Below are 17,811 nucleotides of genomic sequence, written 5' to 3'. Positions count from 1 at the left end.
GTTTCAGGTGCAATTGAACACCAATTAACCCTAAACAGTCTAATATAAGCAGAATTTTATTAATAAAGCTTGGTTCTCTAAGCTTTAATGGCTGCCATGGGGTTAGGACTGAAATTAGAGAGAATTTAGGGAAGATAGAGATGGGAACAGCAAGGATTTTTCAAAGCTTACCTGGATTCAGTATACAGCAGTCTTGACTTGTGCCACAAGGACTCCAATTGAACACCAAGGCTTCAATTCCAAGTAGAGAACCAAAGCCCTAACATAAGGTACTCTTCTCCCTTCTTCATCTTCTCTTTTCTCCTTTCTTTTCTAAGCCTTACAAAGTTTCTCTAAGGCAGAATCGTTTCTTATGTTTTAGGATTTATGAATAGTACAAGTCACTTAGATATATATAGTGGTTTGATTAAAGCATGTTTGTCTATTAAAGCTAAAATCAATTTTTTAGAAACTAATTCCTAAATCAGATTTTTAACAGAATTTTGTACCTATTAGTGTATTCTAACTGCATAATGATGTCATATGACATCAGGTGTAATCCGGGTTCGGATAAATGTTGGAAATAGGATTCCCCACAGGGGATGTGGGTCCCATAGGGTTAAATTAACAAACTGCCGCTATAAACTCTATTTGGTCAATTTAATACATTACAAAATACAAACAAATCGTACCTACAATAGGTTTAATTGATGGAGAGGTTCTACATGCTGTCCAGCCAGTAGATCCGACACAGGTAGCTTAAGTGCGGGGTTCCATTGGGGTCCTCTGACTCCAGAAGAACAAGATGGAAAGATTCCCTGGAATCCTCCATAACCAAGGGCGAGAACCAAAACCTGAAATTACACAGGTTCCAAAAGTTTTTTTTTTTTGTTGTTTTTTTTTTTTTCCCGGTTTCACAATTACTCTCTCAGTTGACTTACCCAAAGCCACTTTTCATTTGTTCTCAGAATTTTCGTAATTAATTACTCTTCATTTTTCTATAACTTTTATCAAATAAAAAATTCTATAACTGAAAACACTATTGTGCTTCCCCATGACCTGATATACACCTTATTTATTCGCGATTCTGCTACACCTTATCACGCAGATTGACTACCCCATACTTACCTTTGTCATAGTATTGTTGTGAGCAATTACTTCAGTCTTGTTACAAGCTCTAAACGACTGCAAATCCTATACAGCAGCCCCTTATCACTTGCATAACCGACATATACTGATTTCCTTTTAGAAATCCACCTCTTGAAGATCTAATATAAGGATTTGGACACAGCAGCACTACGGATGAGAGGGGGGGGGGGGGAGAAAGAATAATTGGTGTTTTTTTTTTCTCCAGATCCCTATATTTCTGCAAGGGGTCTTTTCTCAGTACGGGGTGGACCACATCATCTGTATAGTACCCGAGTGTACAGGTTGTGTTTTTTGTTCATCATTAATAAAAATATATTTACTGATATATTTACTTTCCAAAATGAAATAACTTCATCTAAGGATGCTTGAAGCTATCAATTGAAGGAGTCACACGTATCAAAAAAATTGAAGGAATCACTACCATTACGATTGTCACGACACTATATTTTTCTTTTTCCAATTTTTGGGTAAAATGTAGACCAAAAGGAAACTTATCGAATTCAATTTCTTTCACTAAGATAAGGGGATTATATAAGTATACAACTTACACAGATACAGTGGAGGCAACCGAATTTATTTTCCTTCTGCATCACAACACAAAGTTGGAGGCTTTTAAGCCTCTTGTAACACATCTTCTGGAACTTTCGAATAATAGTTGAATAACACTCTTATGACACTAGTCCATCTGGAACTTTCAAATAATAGTTGAATAACATCAACTACTAAAAGCAAAGACCATCTAAAGAAATCAAGTACTAAAAATCTAAATACCTTGCTACAACCAACTTGTAGGCTAGTAGAAATACTTTTTTTTTGTGGGTACAAAAACATACATTTGGTCCTCTAGGAATGAACACACCCACTCATGACAAAAAGCTCACTTGTTGCTGTTTCTCCTCTAGGACTGTAGTTACTTGTTAAGGCCTGAAGTCTTCTGCATTGATGAGATTCAGAAGTGAGGCTGGGAACACTGATAGTGACTAGTGAAACAGAAAAACAAGAAGCCCGAAGTTCCCTTTTTTTTTAAGGAACGATGAAAGGCCCCACCAAGCCTAAGCTTGGTACAGAAAGCCATTACGCCACAAGCTGATCATCTCTGAAAAGAATCATCAAAAGACGGCATATATTTGAAATTCATCATTACATTAATTCTTTATATTGAGAAAGCAAAATCTTAAGATTCACAACCATCTGCATAGGTTATGGGTGCTTTACAAACACCAAGGTTCCTCCCCCTCCATATTGACAATGAAAAGACACGAACGTAACTGGATTCTTCTTGCCTTCAGAGGCCATGATTTCTAATTCCAGTCCATCAAAAACAAATTTGAGAGCTCCTTGCCTGTTCCGCCTAACCCTCATCTCTCCCAAAATAGAATCCCAACTTCTTAAGAAAACACAACGAGTCTACGTGTGGTGGAAGGTCTTTACATCCCTTAGGCACATTACACAGGCATCAGATGAAACCCCTACGCACTAACCCTCACTGATGCAGGGCACTTTTGGCCCAAGACCAAGCACAACCGTGGGTTAAGCTGGCCAGGGTTAGTCCCTGAGATATTATTGCTGGTGGGGGCCATGAAGTAGACTCCAAAGAGCCACCAGACCTGAATTTAATTTTCTTAAAGTGTCTTTTAATATTCCAACGTGTCTTTTCATTTTCCTAGGCTTAGTTAATGAGTTGATTTCTTCTTCTAGGTGCTTTAATTAAACTTTTCAATTTTCAAGTTGCGTCTTTTAAGTTTTCTAAGTAAGAGTCCAAAAGTTTGTGTAAGTAATTAATTTTACTTGGTGTTCGTTTCTAGGTAATTTAATGCTTTATTGGAGTCAGTTTCTAGGTGTTTAGTGCTCGAGTCCAAGAGTCATTTTTATTTTCTTTATATACTCACGTAATCCAACAATGAAAAAACAGATTTGAAGAATGAATTGAATATTGGATTTCATTGGAAATCAGCAGGTGTGTTTGATCACCTTCTATCCCTTCCCCTCTCCTCAATGTCTTCTCCTCTCTCACGATACTCCCTCTCATTCCTCCCATCTTTATTCATTCTTCATCAAAGATCAGAATCTGATCTTGAAACCTCCTCTTCTCCCTTTATACTATCCCTAATCTCCCTATAAACTAGATCTGATCTCTCTACTACCGATCTGAACCTTCCGCCTGCGTCAAATTGGTATCAAAGACAACCTAATAGAGCTATGGTTGTGTATGAGAATGGTCTTGATTCTCCTCCCTACACTTTCAAAATCAGAGTTGGTCTGTCCAATGGGAGACCAGTTATATTACTTGTTGATGAAAGGCGGCATGACAACTTTATTTCACAACCAGTGATGGATATGTTATCTCAAACAAGCGAGATAGTCATCACACCTAACGATCGAGTCCTTGTTGAATTTGGACTTTCCACATATTATGACAGCGCTTGGTGTCGAACTTTTCCTAGTTCAAAGAGAATTATCCAAGTGGGTCGTGATTGGTTGGAAGAGTGCAGAGGTGAAGTTGTCCTCTTAACAACATATGTATCCTAAGGCCTTTGCATTTGTCCAAGACTCCAGTTCTGAAAGGACTATAGCCAGAGGTGACTACACCACCTGTGCAAACACATGAAGAGCCAACCGAGTCAACACCTAAGGTAGATCCAGTGAAAGAAGCTCCTACTGAAGTAATAGTGTTGTTAGATTCTACTGTGGAAGCCACCATTGAAACCAACCCGGAGCCTGTAATTGTTGATGATGTCACTATAGAGACTCCTCCAGCTACTTCCTTCATTGCTGAAAATAAACCAGAGGTGGAACATATTGATTTTATCTTTCCACCCAAATCTTTCGAAGACCGGGAACCGAACTTGCACGACCATATACCCGACTTTAGAGAGTTGCCAGAGCATTGCTATGGGCTGAAGACGAATATCAATCATATCAAAGTCGATTTCTCGCTTGACCAAAACTCATGGTCGAGTTTTTTTTTTAAGAAAGGAAGAATTGATGTAGGGCATTTTTGGCCCAAGACCAAGCACAGCCGTGGGTTAAGCTGGCCAGGGTTAGTCCCTGCAATATTATTGCTGGTGGGGCCCATGAAATCGACTCCAAAGAGCCACCAGACCTGAGTTCAATTTTCTTAAAGTGTCTCTTAATATTCCAACATGTCTTTTCATTTTCCTAGGCTTAGCTAATGAGTTGATTTCTTTTTCTAGGTACTTTAATTAAACTTTTCAGTTTTCAAGTTGGGTCTTTTAAGTTTTCTATGTAGGAGTCCAAAAGTTTGTGTAAGTAAGTAATTTTACTTCGTATTCGTTTCTAGGTAATTTAATGCTTTATTGGAGTTAGTTTCTAGGTGAATAATGCTCGACTCCAAGAGTCATTTTTATTTTCTTTATATACTCATGTAATCCAACAATGAAAAAAATATTTGAAGAATGAGTTGAATATTGGTTTTCATTGGAAATCGGCTGGTGTGTTTGATCACCTTCTATCCCTTCCCCTCTCCTCAACATCTTCTCCTCTCTCACGATACTCCCTCTCATTCCTCCTATCTCTTCTTTACCCTTCATCCAAGATCAGAATCTGATCTTGAAACCTCCTCTTCTCCCTTTATATTATACTTAATCTCCCTATAAACTAGATCTGATCTCTCTACTACCGATCTGAACCTTCTGCATGCGTCACACACTCATCCTCCGGGCGTCAAATGGTGAAGATAAAGTTCTACTAAAAGGTCTAAAGTTGAAAAAGGAGCAGAGCTGTAAAAGGCAGCAAAACAGCTATATAAGACTAAAAAGATTAAATACTGCACTTATGGGAAAAAAGTAGCCTGTAGCCCTTTGATTTCTAAAGTCGTAGAACACTGTCACTCACTGCAAGTTCACATAAAGAGGCATACCTTCAAAGTTCATATATTTGTTTATACAAATAAATTGAAATATTCAGAAAATTAATAGGAAAATGTACAAATGCTCAGTAAAGAGAAATAAAAAAAATAAAAAAAAATTTACAAATGAGACGAGCTTTATACAAGTGAATCCTTCAAAAGGTTTGCAAGAAGACCTTGTCCAAAATCATTCAGTTCAATTGGAATAAAAATGTAGGACACATTAAAAGCGGTAGTCACATTCAAATATAAAGACCTTTTCTACTCTTCATATCAGTTGGAAGTAGGGCGTCAATCCCACTTTCAAAATGGGCCTGTCATGATGGGCCAATCCAAGCTGAAGATTCTGCTAGGTCAGCGCTAGAATGTGACAGATGCAAAAATTAATCGTTTGAGGTAAGTCAATGCAAGCATGACAAAGCATGGGAACCATAGGCTTCATCAAACAGATGAACAAAAAGCACACCACATAAATTCATTTAATATAACAGTAACATCCAGAAGGACACTGCAATTTTTTCTGACTTTGACTTCCAACAAAAAAATGAAGTAATGAAGTATGAGAAATATAAATCAGTGCATTTAAAGGTTTCTCTCTATCTTTTTCTTTTCCCCAGAAAATCTTTTCTGCAAAATTCAAGTTGAGGCTATAGAAGATCCAATAAGTGTGCTTACTGATCTTTATTAGTGTTCAACGACAAGAGCTTGGGCTGGGCTGTTGGATCTGAAAGTTCATTCCGGAACCTTGGCAAAGAGTAAACAGAAGATAATAATCAGTATTGAAAGCAAAGAAAAGTCACAATTGACAGACTGCATAGTTAACAAAGAATCCTAATCCTCACGCTATCATTCAAACCCATCTAAGAGGCAAAATTTCAGATGGAACTTCACCTTGGAAAAAGGAAAAAAAATCAGAAAAGGAGAAAATTAAAGATAAGAAAAAGAAGGGGGGAGACAGAGTTCGAGAGAAAAAAAATAAGAGTTCAAAAAAACACCACTAAAATATATGCGCACCTATGACAACGAGATTAATAGTGCAGCTATAGAAAATGATAATACTAAGAGCATTTAAATTGCAAGGAAGTAATAAACAAGTAATATGAAGAATGGGCAGAAACAAATACAAAAACAGCAAAACAGAATGCATAAAGATCTTTGATTTTTTTTTTTTCTTTTCTTTTAGTATTCTTATGTGTCCATTGGTTTCTCATTTAAATGTGCACTTCCTACCACTGAACTCATCTTTCATCATTAATGATATATCAATCATCACAAGCATTCACCATCTAAACTTAATGTTGAGATGTGTTACCTGATATTATAAGGGTATTTTTGGTATTTTATTTATGCTTTATTTATGTGCTTTTGAACAAGGGTAGAATTGTAATTTGGGCTGTGACAGTGTTCACGTGAACAGTGCCGTGAACAGTGTTTCCCTTTGTTATCTCTTTTATTATTATTATTATAAATAGAGAGCTTGATTGATCTCATTGATCAATCAAGCCATTCACGAAATTCCTGTTTTGTTAACATGGCATCAGAGCCAAATCAACTCTGATCGAGTTTTTTCAAAACCCACCACCCTCCCCTCATTCGAACTTCATCCATTCCCACCCTCTCTCTCGATCTTCTTCTTCTTTTGGTTTTTTTTCCCATATTAGGGCAACACTATGGGGGTGATCACAAAGATCTAGATGCTGACCCAACTAACCCCAATCCTTCTACCACATTTTTAGATCGATGGAAGCTGCAGGACTGCCTGCGATTTGATGATTCTGTTTTTTTTGAAGATCAGACCTCAACAAGTATTTTGGCTGCTTCTTCCCTTGGAGAATCTTCTTCAGCTACTGCTCTCCGCCTCCATTCTCTTCCTCAACTTGTTTGAAGACCCCTCCCCTTATCGATCTCTCTTCTCAAGGTTTTTTCAAAACCCTGACACTAATCGATATTGGGGTTTGGGCTGCTGGTTGTTGCTGCCTCTGATTGGTACCCTTGCTGCTCTAATTCCACATCATTCCCTGCCTCAAATCAGGGATTTTTTGGCTTCATTACAGCCCCTATCTCCTGCCATCGATTTCTCCCTATATCGATTTCAGGGTTCTTTTTGGGCTTTTTTTGTGGAAGGCTGCTGGTTAGTGACGACTGTGGTTCCTTGCTACCATGACTGGTTCCGATTCTTCTTCAGCCTCTTCTGGCATTGATGGCCAACCCAGGACTGATCTGCTGCCCCTTGCTGCCCCCATCAAGCTTGATGGCTCCAACTACCTGAAGTGGTCTCGGTCAACATATATGACAATAGCTGGCCGTGGCCTTACTGGCCATCTTCTCGGGACAACTCCAAAACCTGCAGAAGAAGGTGCTCTACTCAACAAGTGGTTATCTAATGATGCGATGGTGATGTCCTACCTGATTCACTCTATGCAAGGGGATATATCCGATAACTTTCTACTTCTGGACACAGCCCAAGCTATATGGAATGGTGCTAAGGAGACTTATGTTCGCACTGGGAATGATGCGCAGGTCTATGAGATTAGAAAAAAGGCCAATGGGACTGCCCAACAAGAACTCTCTGTCTCGAAGTACTATGCTGCCCTCAAGAACTTATGGCAACAATTGGACCACTACTCCGACTATCAGCCCTCCCCTGCTACAGATCTGGCTGCCTATCGCAAACACGTCGACAAAATACATGTTTATGATTTTTTGGCAGGCCTAAATATGGAGTTTGATCCTATTCGGGTTCAGGTGCTTGGACAGTCTCCATTTCCCACTCTGGAGCAAGCCTTTGCCATGGTTCATAATGAGGAATCTCGTAGGGCTGCCATGTTGCATTCCTCTACTGTTGATCGATCTGCCTTGCAAGCTGCTTCAAATGTTTCCTCTTCTACCACTACTGATGGTGGTACTGCTGCCCATAAAGGCCCAGTCAAGTGTGAACATTGCCACAAGCTCTACCATACCAAAGCTCAATGCTGGAAGCTCCACGGGAAGCCTGGTGATTTTGAAGAAAAAAGAGGTCGTGGGAAGTCCAAACCCAAGGCTCATCTTGCTGATTCTGCACCTACTGCTGTTGCTGCCCCTTCCTCTGACATTGGGCTTACTTAGGATGAACTTCTAGCTTTCCGTCGCATGCTTCAGGCCTCTTCTGCGGCTCCTACTACGCCACCTACACCTGCTGCCAATCCTGGTTCTCACTTTGCCTCAGGTATTCCAGTCAATAGTCTGTGTGCATCGGCTGTATCCAATCCTTGGATTATTGATTCCGGTGCTACGGACCATATGACTGGCTCCTCCCATGTATTTCACTTTTGTACTCCTTCTTCTGGCCAAAACAGTGTTCGAGTAGCTAATGGCTCCCTTTCTCCTATTAATGGGAAGGGTTCCATACGCTGCTCTCCTACCCTTTCCTCAAAATCTATTTTGCATGTTCCTTCATTTTCTACCAACCTTATCTCTATTAGTAGCCTTACTAGAGATCTGAACTCCAAACTGACCTTTTTCCCTTCTCATTGTGTTATCCAGGATCTGGACACGGGGCGCACGATTGGGGCTGGTAAGATGCAAGGTGGTCTCTACGTCTTTGACACGGGTCAGCCTTCTCCATTGCATTCGGCTTCCTCTACAACTCAGCATCTACAGTCCACCTCGTCACCTGATCTTCATCTCTAGCACTGTCGGCTTGGTCACCCATCTATTAGTACCTTAGCTTTTTTATTTCCAGACTTACTCAAAAATTGTAATAGGAATGAGTTTTTATGTGAGGCTTGTGTTTTGGCCAAACAGACTCATTCCAATTATTCTTCATTAAATAAAAGAAGTGAGTTTCCATTTGCTTTGGTTCATTCTGATGTGTGGGGCCTGCCCGTTGAAATTCCATTACGGGTCATCGATGGTTTGTCTCCTTTATAGACTGTTATACTCGTACCACTTGGGTTTACCTAATGAGCCATAAAAGTGAGGTCTTCCGCTGTTTTCAATTGTTTCATTGTATGGTTCAGACCCAATTCAATGCCACATTGCGCATTTTACGCAGTGATAATGGCAGGGAACACATGGAGGGTCAGTTTCAACAGTATTTGGCTGCCCATGGTATTGTCCATCAGACCAGCTGTGTTGACACACCTACCCAGAATGGGGTTGCTGAAAGAGAAAATCGACATCTCCTTGAAGTAGCCCGGGCCATTATGTTTGCACGGCAGGTCCCTTCCCAATACTAGAGTGATGCCATTCTTACCGCTGCTTGCCTCATAAACCGTGTGCCTACCCGTGTCCTTGATGGTCGTTCCCCCGTTGCTCTCCTTCAGGGTTCGTCATCCTTTGTGGTTCCTCCCAAAATTTTTGGTTGTGTCTGCTATGTTCGCAATCATCATCCTCATGGGAAATTTGATCCACGGAGCATTCGGTGTATTTTTCTGGGCTATTCTGCAACCCAGAAAGGATACAAGTGTTATCATCCCCCTACTCGTCATACATTTGTCTCCATGGATATTGTCTTCCAAGAATCCTTGTCCTACTATTCCCAGAAACCTCTTCAGGGGGAGCAGGATCAGGTTTTTGAAGACGTGTCTGCTATTCTTCCGACTCCTATTCAGGGGGAGCCCTCTGTCACTTCAGCTCCTACAGTGGTTCCTCATCAGGGGGGGCGTAGACCAATCAGTCAAATCCCTGTTGAGAAAGTATATACCCGGGGACGCACAGGACAGGTTGAGACTGCTACCACCACCATGCCACCTCTACAATCGTCTGCACCTGATCCAGATTCAGACCCTGCTACATCACCTAGTAAGGATCCTTCTCTTGATTTACCTATCGCTGTCCGGAAAGGCGTTAGATCATGCACCCAACACCCCATCTCCAATGTTGTTTCTTATGATGCTTTATCTCCTTCCTATCGTGCATTTGTTTCTTCCCTTTCATCAGTTTCTATTCCTCAGAATTGGTAGGAGGCGATTGCAGATCCAAAGTGGAAAGCAGCCATAATGGAAGAAATGACTACCTTACTTAAAAATGAGACATGGGAGCTAGTTGTTCTTCCTTCGAGTAAGAGACCAAATGGATGCAAGTGGGTATTTGTTGTCAAGCAGAAACCAAATGGAACAGTGGATAGATATAAAGCCAGGCTTGTGGCCAAAGGCTTCACTCAGACTTATGGGATCGACTACCAGGAAATATTTGCCCCTGTTGCAAAGTTGAACACTATCAGAGTTTTACTGTCTTATGCTGTCAACCTTGGTTGGGATCTACAGCAATTGGATGTAAAAAATGCATTCCTACACAGAGAGCTGGAAGAGGAGGTTTATATGGAAGTTCTTCCAGGTTTTTCCTCTGACAAGAATCATGGGAAAGTTTGCAAACTGAAAAGGGCACTTTATGGATTGAAGCAATCACCACGGGCATGGTTTGGTAGGTTTCACAAAGCCATGGTCTCCTATGGATATAGACAGAGTAATGCTGATCACACTTTGTTTATCAAGCGAAAGGGAGAAAAAGTCACACTTCTCATAGTTTATGTTGATGACATAGTTGTGACTGGTAATGATACAGAAGAAGTTTCTCACCTGAAGGCTATCTTGGGACAGGAATTTGACATAAAAGATCTAGGACAGCTAAGATATTTTCTTGGGATTGAAGTTGCCTGTTCTCCAAAAGGCATCTTTCTCTACCAAAGAAAGTATGTTCTAGATTTACTATCAGAGACTGGTTTGCTTGGTTGTCACCCTTGTGACACTCCCTTGGAAGCTACTACCCATCTGCAAGAGAAGGATGGTGAACCTGTTGATAAGGGCAGATATCAATGATTGGTGGGCAAGCTGATTTATCTCTCCCACACCAGACCAGATATTGCCATTGTTGTGAGTCTTGTGAGCCAGTTCATGCATGATCCATATTCCACTCACATGGCTACTGTTCTTCGTATTCTCCATTACTTGAAGTCAGCTCCAGGAAAGGGGATCCTTTTGTCTCCTCATGACCATCTTCGCATTGAGGCTTACACAGATGCTGACTAGGGTGGTAACCCTGACAGGAAATCTACCTCCGGCTATTGTACTTTTGTTGGAGGAAATCTGGTCACATGGCAGAGTAAAAAGCAAAATGTTGTGGCAAGATCTAGTGCTGAAGCTGAATTCCGTGCTATGGCCCAGGGCATATGTGAGTTACTGTGGCTTCAGAGTTTACTCCTTGATATCCGTGGTTCTGTTCATCTTCCAATGATGTTGTACTGTGACAACAAGGCAGCAATTAGCATTGCCCACAATCCAGTGCAGCATGACCGTACCAAACATGTGGAGATTGACAGACACTTCATCAAGGAGAAGTTAGAGAGTGGGCAGATTTGTATCCCTTTTGTGAAGTCTGGAGATCAACTGGCTGATGTCTTCACCAAAGGGTTGAGTGGGAAGTTGTTTTATCCTAGTCTAGTCAAGTTGGGCATGTGTGATATCTATGCCCCAACTTGAGGGGGAGTGTTGAGATGTGTTACCCGATATTATAAGGGTATTTTTGGTATTTTATTTATGCTTTATTTATGTACTTTTGAACAAGGGTAGAATTGTAATTTGGATTGTGACACTGTTCACGTGAACAATGTCGTGAACAGTGTCGTGAACATTGTTTCCCTTTGTAATCTCTTTTATTATTATTATTATAAATAGAGAGCTTGACTGATCTCATTGATCAATCAAGCCATTCACAAGATTCCTGTTTTGTTAACACTTAAGTACTTAACTGGTCACATCACTACCATAGAGGTTGTCCAAAGACATCAAATGTCTCCCTAAGATGGGAAGAGCCTAGCGGCACCCCTCAACTATTGAGAAAAACTCAACCTTACTTAAACCGACCTGTCTATATTCATCTCCAATGCCCCTCCCCGCCCACCCATCCACCCCCCCCCCAAAAAAAATGATTCTCACACTTCCTAACAACCACAACATACTTTTCTTAATTTTCTTCCTCAAAACCCTATTGAAAGTTTAAACTCTATTTATTAACAAAAGTAAAACCTACTTAAGAGCCCTACAAGACTTGTTCTAAGACTATAAAGGTCATATAACCTCTAAGGCTCCATTTGTTAGCAAGGGAAATTAAAGGGAAGGGAAGTGAATTTTTCAAATCTAAAAAAGAAACTTTTGTGATCATTACTCTGCATTATTGTATCACTAACTCCAAATCATTCCACATTTGGTTATTAAATTTCACTTTACCGCATTATTATATCACTAACTCCAAATCATTCTATATTTGGTTATTAAATCAGTTTTTATTTTGGTGCTACACTGCTTCCACACCCACTGATAGGCGGGGCTGCACTTAGTGGGGTGGGGGGCTGTGCAAGGGGTGGGGGCTGCCAGCACGGCATATATGTTAGGGGTGTCTTGAAATCAAGATGTCAAGCCTCAGCCCGCATTCAACAAGCGGTGCCAACCACCAGTCCAAGGCTGGTGTCCATTGTAGCAAATCTAAACTTCGATAATCAGGACCAGTGAAGAAGAAGAAAGCTGAGAGAAAGAGACGAGATTGAGAGAGAAATACAGAAGAGACTGCTAGAGAGCTTCGAAAACAAACTTTATTTCTCAACTATCTCTTCTATTACAGCGATACATTGTATAGTTGTTAAGGTGTCACCTAGGTGTCCAGACTTTTTGTTGGGTCCAAGGCGACAGCATGCCTTGCCAACATCACGAGTATACATTGATTAATGTTTATATTTTGTTTTTTTATGATTAAGCTTTGTTTACTATATGTTGGCTATCTCATATTCGATCATTACTAGCATAATTATATCATATTGCATTGATATGGCTTCTATGTTGCATATAAGCATAATTATATAACATTATCAGTTTATCACTGTTATATTACATACAGTCATATATTGCATGCCTATGGCCTAGGCGGGTGCCTACAACGCCTTGGGTTGCCTAATTGTTGCAACAACTATGATACATTGTTTAAATAAAAGACCCAAAGACCAAAAATAGCAACTAACTAGAACCTATCCTACATGGACAGTACTATTCAAAAAAGGAAACGAATTAAATAGTAAATTTTAGTACTCTTAGTTAGCTATTAATTTAGAAACAAAGGAAATATAGAAAAGATAGTAACTACTAGGAAAGGCATTCCAGCAGATCTTCAAGATATTCAAGCAGATTTTCAAGATATCCAGCAGATCTCACTTCTTTATCATCTTCCCGACTCCCAAACCCATAAAGAAGACCCAAGCAAAATTAAGCCGAGCTCAACTTCACTTCTTCTTATTCACGCACTTCAGCTTATTAAGGGCTTGGGGTTTCTATGGGTTTGTGAGATCTGTTCAGAAATTTGTGTGGACAATGGGCTGCAGCTTAGGTTTATATCCTCGGAGGTACTTCATTCCCTTCTATGAAGAAATCATGGAGTAAAAATGGAAGCACTTTGAGCACTATGTTCTTTGAGCAAAGATTGAGTAGTGGAAGAGCTTCTTTGGGATTGACGCGGTAGGCCTTCTTGAAGATGAAGAGAAATGTAAAGAGAGATTCTGCAGTTGCCCTGTTCATGTGATTAATGACAAGGTGGTTGGGACACTCTCTCCACAAGCCCTCTATGCAACTCTCTCTCCCCCCCCCCCTCTCTCTCTCCTTCTCCTTCTCCCTCTCCCTCTCCCTCTCCCTCTCCCTCTCCCTTCCTCCGAAGAAGTCTCGGTCCTTCCAGAGGTTTGGTTGCCACGTTTCATCATGCAGTTAGCTTCTAATGCCAAGTGTTCATCATGCAGTTGGCTTGGATCAGTGGTGCAAACCCGGGTTGGAATAAACCTTATTGGGTTGCTTGTGGGCCCACCCAAACAATAGAACTCAATTAATCCAAAGCTGTTGGCAATTTTGTAATTATGGTAGCAAGCTATAAAAAAAAAAATAAACTAACAAGTGGGATAGGACGTTGATAAGAAAGGGTAAACTAGGAAGAAGAGAACAAATAAGGACGATAGGGGTTAATAGGAAAAGGGGAGGGGCAAACCTGGAAACAAATATCTAAAAGGAATTAGAAGCACAACCGTGAGCTTGTCTTCAACCTTCAGTTAACAGAACCAGGTGGACAAACAGGGCTTCAATCTTTTCGAGAGATCTCTCTCGCCTGAAGGTATTCCATTATGTAATTCTGGGGGTAGCAACCAGACCACAAAGCCTCTCAAATGCAGAAGTAATCGGTTGGAATAAACTAGCAGAAAAGGAACCAGAGAGACCTGAAACCAGATCTGGCGGTAACAGAGAAACAGGTCCTTGCTTCGACTTGATCCTCACAGCAGGGATTGGTTTGGGTGATGAAACCCTTGGATTAGGATCACCTATGAGGGGATTGCCTTCGATTAGGATCTCAAGTCAAATCCAAAGAGTAGCAGGGAGTTCATACTCCTCAGCCTGCTAATGTCAATAGTAACACGGAACACAACTTGGTAGAAGAAGAAGAACTCGCACAACACAGTTAAGAGGGCACTCACAAACTCAAAGCCAATTCTTTCAATTCATTCTTTTCAAAACCTAGGTCTCTAAATTGTATTACATTGAATATAAAGAAGACTCTCTTGCATGAAAATAGAAACCTAACTAAATTGGAAACCAACTAAAAGAAGAAACTAAACAAAGTAGGCACTGACTCAAACAAAGAAACTACCAAGGAAATCCTACGCAGTCTACCCAATCTTCTAAAAGAAATAGAACTAAATAAACATTAGATGGAAATAAATCTCCTATGTAGTCTACCAACCCTTGCCAGACCAGAAAACTGGTTTGGAACCAATCCTCGGTTTGGGCCTCCAAAGTGGTTCATGTTTGTCCAACCAAGCTAGAGCAACTGCATCAATCAGCCAGATCGGACGACCCGGATTGGATGGATCGGATCGACCAATTCAATTAAGGGAGATTCGAATTGGGTGCAATCAGGATCGGGGACAAACAATTCTTCCGACGATCCGATTCCAATTCCTTAAACCCTATGTCTACTCAAGAGCAACTCCATATCCTCAGTGAATCTGTACACGTTCCTTTGATATGGGATTGGAACTAATATTTAATTCAGTATACATTATTGATGCATGGTAGAAAAACATAAAAAATGGGGGAAGAAAGCCATCACCATGGAAACACACTTTCTTTTCATGTGTATAGACTATGGAAGTTCATGATCATAGTTGTCACACCGGTTAGGCGACCCAAGGCGCTGGAGAGGGTAAAAAATCAAGGCGACACCAAGTGGGCGACCAAGGCATCCAAGGCGGCCAAAGAGCCTGGACGCCTTGACAACTATTTTCATGATTAAAAGAAAATGGTCTGTCTGCATGGTACCATGAACCAAGAAATATCAGTTCTCTTGCTACCACCATGCATTCTCAAGCAAGCAACAACAGTTCTTGACAGAAATCATTAATATTTCTAACTCAACCCCCCTGTCCATAGCAACCCACTAAAAAGCCCTCGCAGTCTCTGAAACATAACTTATAAACTCAAGCACCACAAAGGAAATAATTGCCTATTATCCATTACCAGAACATTAGCTCAAAGCATTAATAAATAAGGAACAAATATGACAAGGAAATGTTGGGCCAACATTTTCCAGGAAAAAAAAAGAAATAAATAGAAGGAGCATTAACAGAAAAATATACATGGGTTTCAAGTACAACATACTTACTTCAACTTGCACAAAAATGTAGTTGGCTTCTTTAACCTATTTTCAATCCTTTCACCACTTAAAAATGGAGTGGTTTTCCTCTCTCCCATGCGAGAGCCCACAATAGAACCATGACTCTTCATCCCAGAAGACATCATTTGCGTCTTATGCAACACAGTATTCTGAGACTCCTTCAACTGCTGCCTATGCTTCTCCTCATGCCTCTGCTTCTCATACTCCCTCTTCTTCCTCAACCTCCTCTCTTCCTCCGTCTCAACCCTCTCAACGGGCCCACTCGGTTTACCTGCTGGAACCGAAGGAGCAGCAGAAGCCTTTGGCTGCTGTTTAGAAGGAAGCCCATGTTTCACATGCCCTGATTCTCTCCACCCAACAGCATTAGAGTCCTTGGGTGCCCCTCTGTCGTGCCCGTGACTGTCTGGTCCACTCTCCTTACCCTGATTTGATAGAGGGGCAGACGAAGGAGGTGGTGGTGGCGGTAGTGAGGGAGGGGGAAGCGGCGGAGGAGGAGGAGGAACTGCTGAATTTGGTGGAGGTGACGAAGGAGGAGGCGGTGGTGGTGGAGCCATGGGGGGCGGAGGAACTGAATGGTTGTTGTACTGGGGAGGATATTGAGAAGACGGATAGTACATTGGGGGTGGCGGAGGCTGCGGTTGTGGGTTCAAGGAAGCCGGCGGCATCGGAGGCTGATACGACGACTGTGGCGCCGGTGGCGGAGGCGGAACCTGATACTGGTACTGTTGTTGTTGTGGCGGTTGCTGCTGGTGGTGATGGAGAGAAGGTTGACCTCTCGGAGGGCCATAATGCTGAGAAGAAGATCCGTATCCACCATGATGGAAGTTCGTATTGGGGTTAGTTTGGCTGTAATTTGGTGTATAAGAAGAAGGAGGAGGACCAGATCGATTTTGAGGGTACTGATTCGGCCTCGGCGGTGGCGGACCTGGCGGTGGAGGTAGAGGGTTCTGACTCGGCGGAACGAACGAAGATTGGGGAGGGAACGACCTGTACGACGCCATGATTCTCTCCCACTCAAGGGTTTCCTATTCCCAACTCAAAAGCAAAATTACGGGTCTCAGATCGATCTCCAACAAGAACACACATCCGCCGTTACTTAACTAATACATTCAAGATAGTCTCAAAACCAGAAGCCACAGTACATTCAATCTTGAGATTGATTTAACTATACACCTAAAAGGCTCTAAAAAGAGGATTTTTATGTCTGTACAAACCAAACGACCCAAGAATTTAGCAGAGCTTCTTATAAGATTCCCTCTTCTCTCGCAGTCTCACGTGGAGCATCTTTGAGGGACGTTTTGAAGGGCTGCTTTAGACTTCAGTGAGTTTCAGTGAGAACTTCGGTCGTGCGGGTGTAGGAAAATTGGTTTTAATGTCAGTGAGGGCCAAACGGCCCAAACCCCTCCGCGCTAAGGGTGTCAATTGGGACGGTTCTCGGTATTTGGGACGGGACGGTACCGGTATCGGTACCAAAAGTGCCAATCCTAGTACCATCCCATTTAGTTAATAGGACCAAACCTAAATCCCAGTCTCGATTACTATCAAGACGGGACGGTACCGGTTCTTAAACGGTTCTAGGCACTGTAGAAAAAAAGGAGAAAAAGTTTAATTTTTTCTAACAAGACGGGTTTATTAGTGTTGTGGAATTTTTTCACTATCATGAAATCTAAGTTGTCTACTGCTTTTTGTAAAGCAACTTAAATTATGAAATCATAGTTTTACTTCTTCAAACTCCCTAAGATCACATGTAATAAGCTTCTCATTTTTTTAAATCTAGAGAAGTCCTACAAAATGGAAGAATCCCATTGTGTTTCCTCTTTGATTTTTCCAAACAAAACTCTATTTATCACACATGTCAAATGGTAGTATGGTACAAATTACGAAGTGCAAAAAGGAAGAACCTGGTAGATGCAGTTGGTCGAGGGAGGAGGGAGGAGGGAGTAGCAGTGTAGCCAATTCTATGAGGAGAGACTTCAAGCTACGGCTATTGACCTATTGTTCCTCTTCATATTCAAAAGGCACTTAGTGAAACCCTAATGAATCGTAAATCTTATATCCTTTTTTTATTTATTTTAAAAATGATCTTATATACTCTTTCTTTTTAAGCGGTACTAGTAGTTTCGGTACCATCCGGTACC

At 41.2% G+C, this 17,811-nt stretch overlaps 1 protein-coding gene across 1 annotated transcript in view; it reads right to left on the bottom strand.

The window, feature by feature from the left end:
- The window catches only part of LOC122646670 (protein PAF1 homolog), a 44,761-nt gene extending 27,934 nt beyond the window's left edge, over positions 1-16,827 (bottom strand). Inside the window, exons 1-2 of the mRNA XM_043840259.1 lie at positions 15,662-16,827; positions 5,672-5,740 (exon numbers count right to left, since the gene is read on the bottom strand). Of these exons, the coding sequence (XP_043696194.1) occupies positions 5,672-5,740; positions 15,662-16,674 (1,082 nt within the window). The 5' untranslated portion in view covers positions 16,675-16,827. The remainder of the gene's footprint in view (positions 1-5,671; positions 5,741-15,661) is intronic.
- Positions 16,828-17,811: the final 984 nt, after the last annotated feature.

The sequence above is a fragment of the Telopea speciosissima genome, chromosome 11 (assembly GCF_018873765.1).
Source record: "Telopea speciosissima isolate NSW1024214 ecotype Mountain lineage chromosome 11, Tspe_v1, whole genome shotgun sequence".
Lineage (NCBI taxonomy): Eukaryota > Viridiplantae > Streptophyta > Magnoliopsida > Proteales > Proteaceae > Telopea > Telopea speciosissima.
Note: the sequence above shows the minus strand (reverse complement) of the source record. Positions and strands in the feature narration are given on the sequence as shown.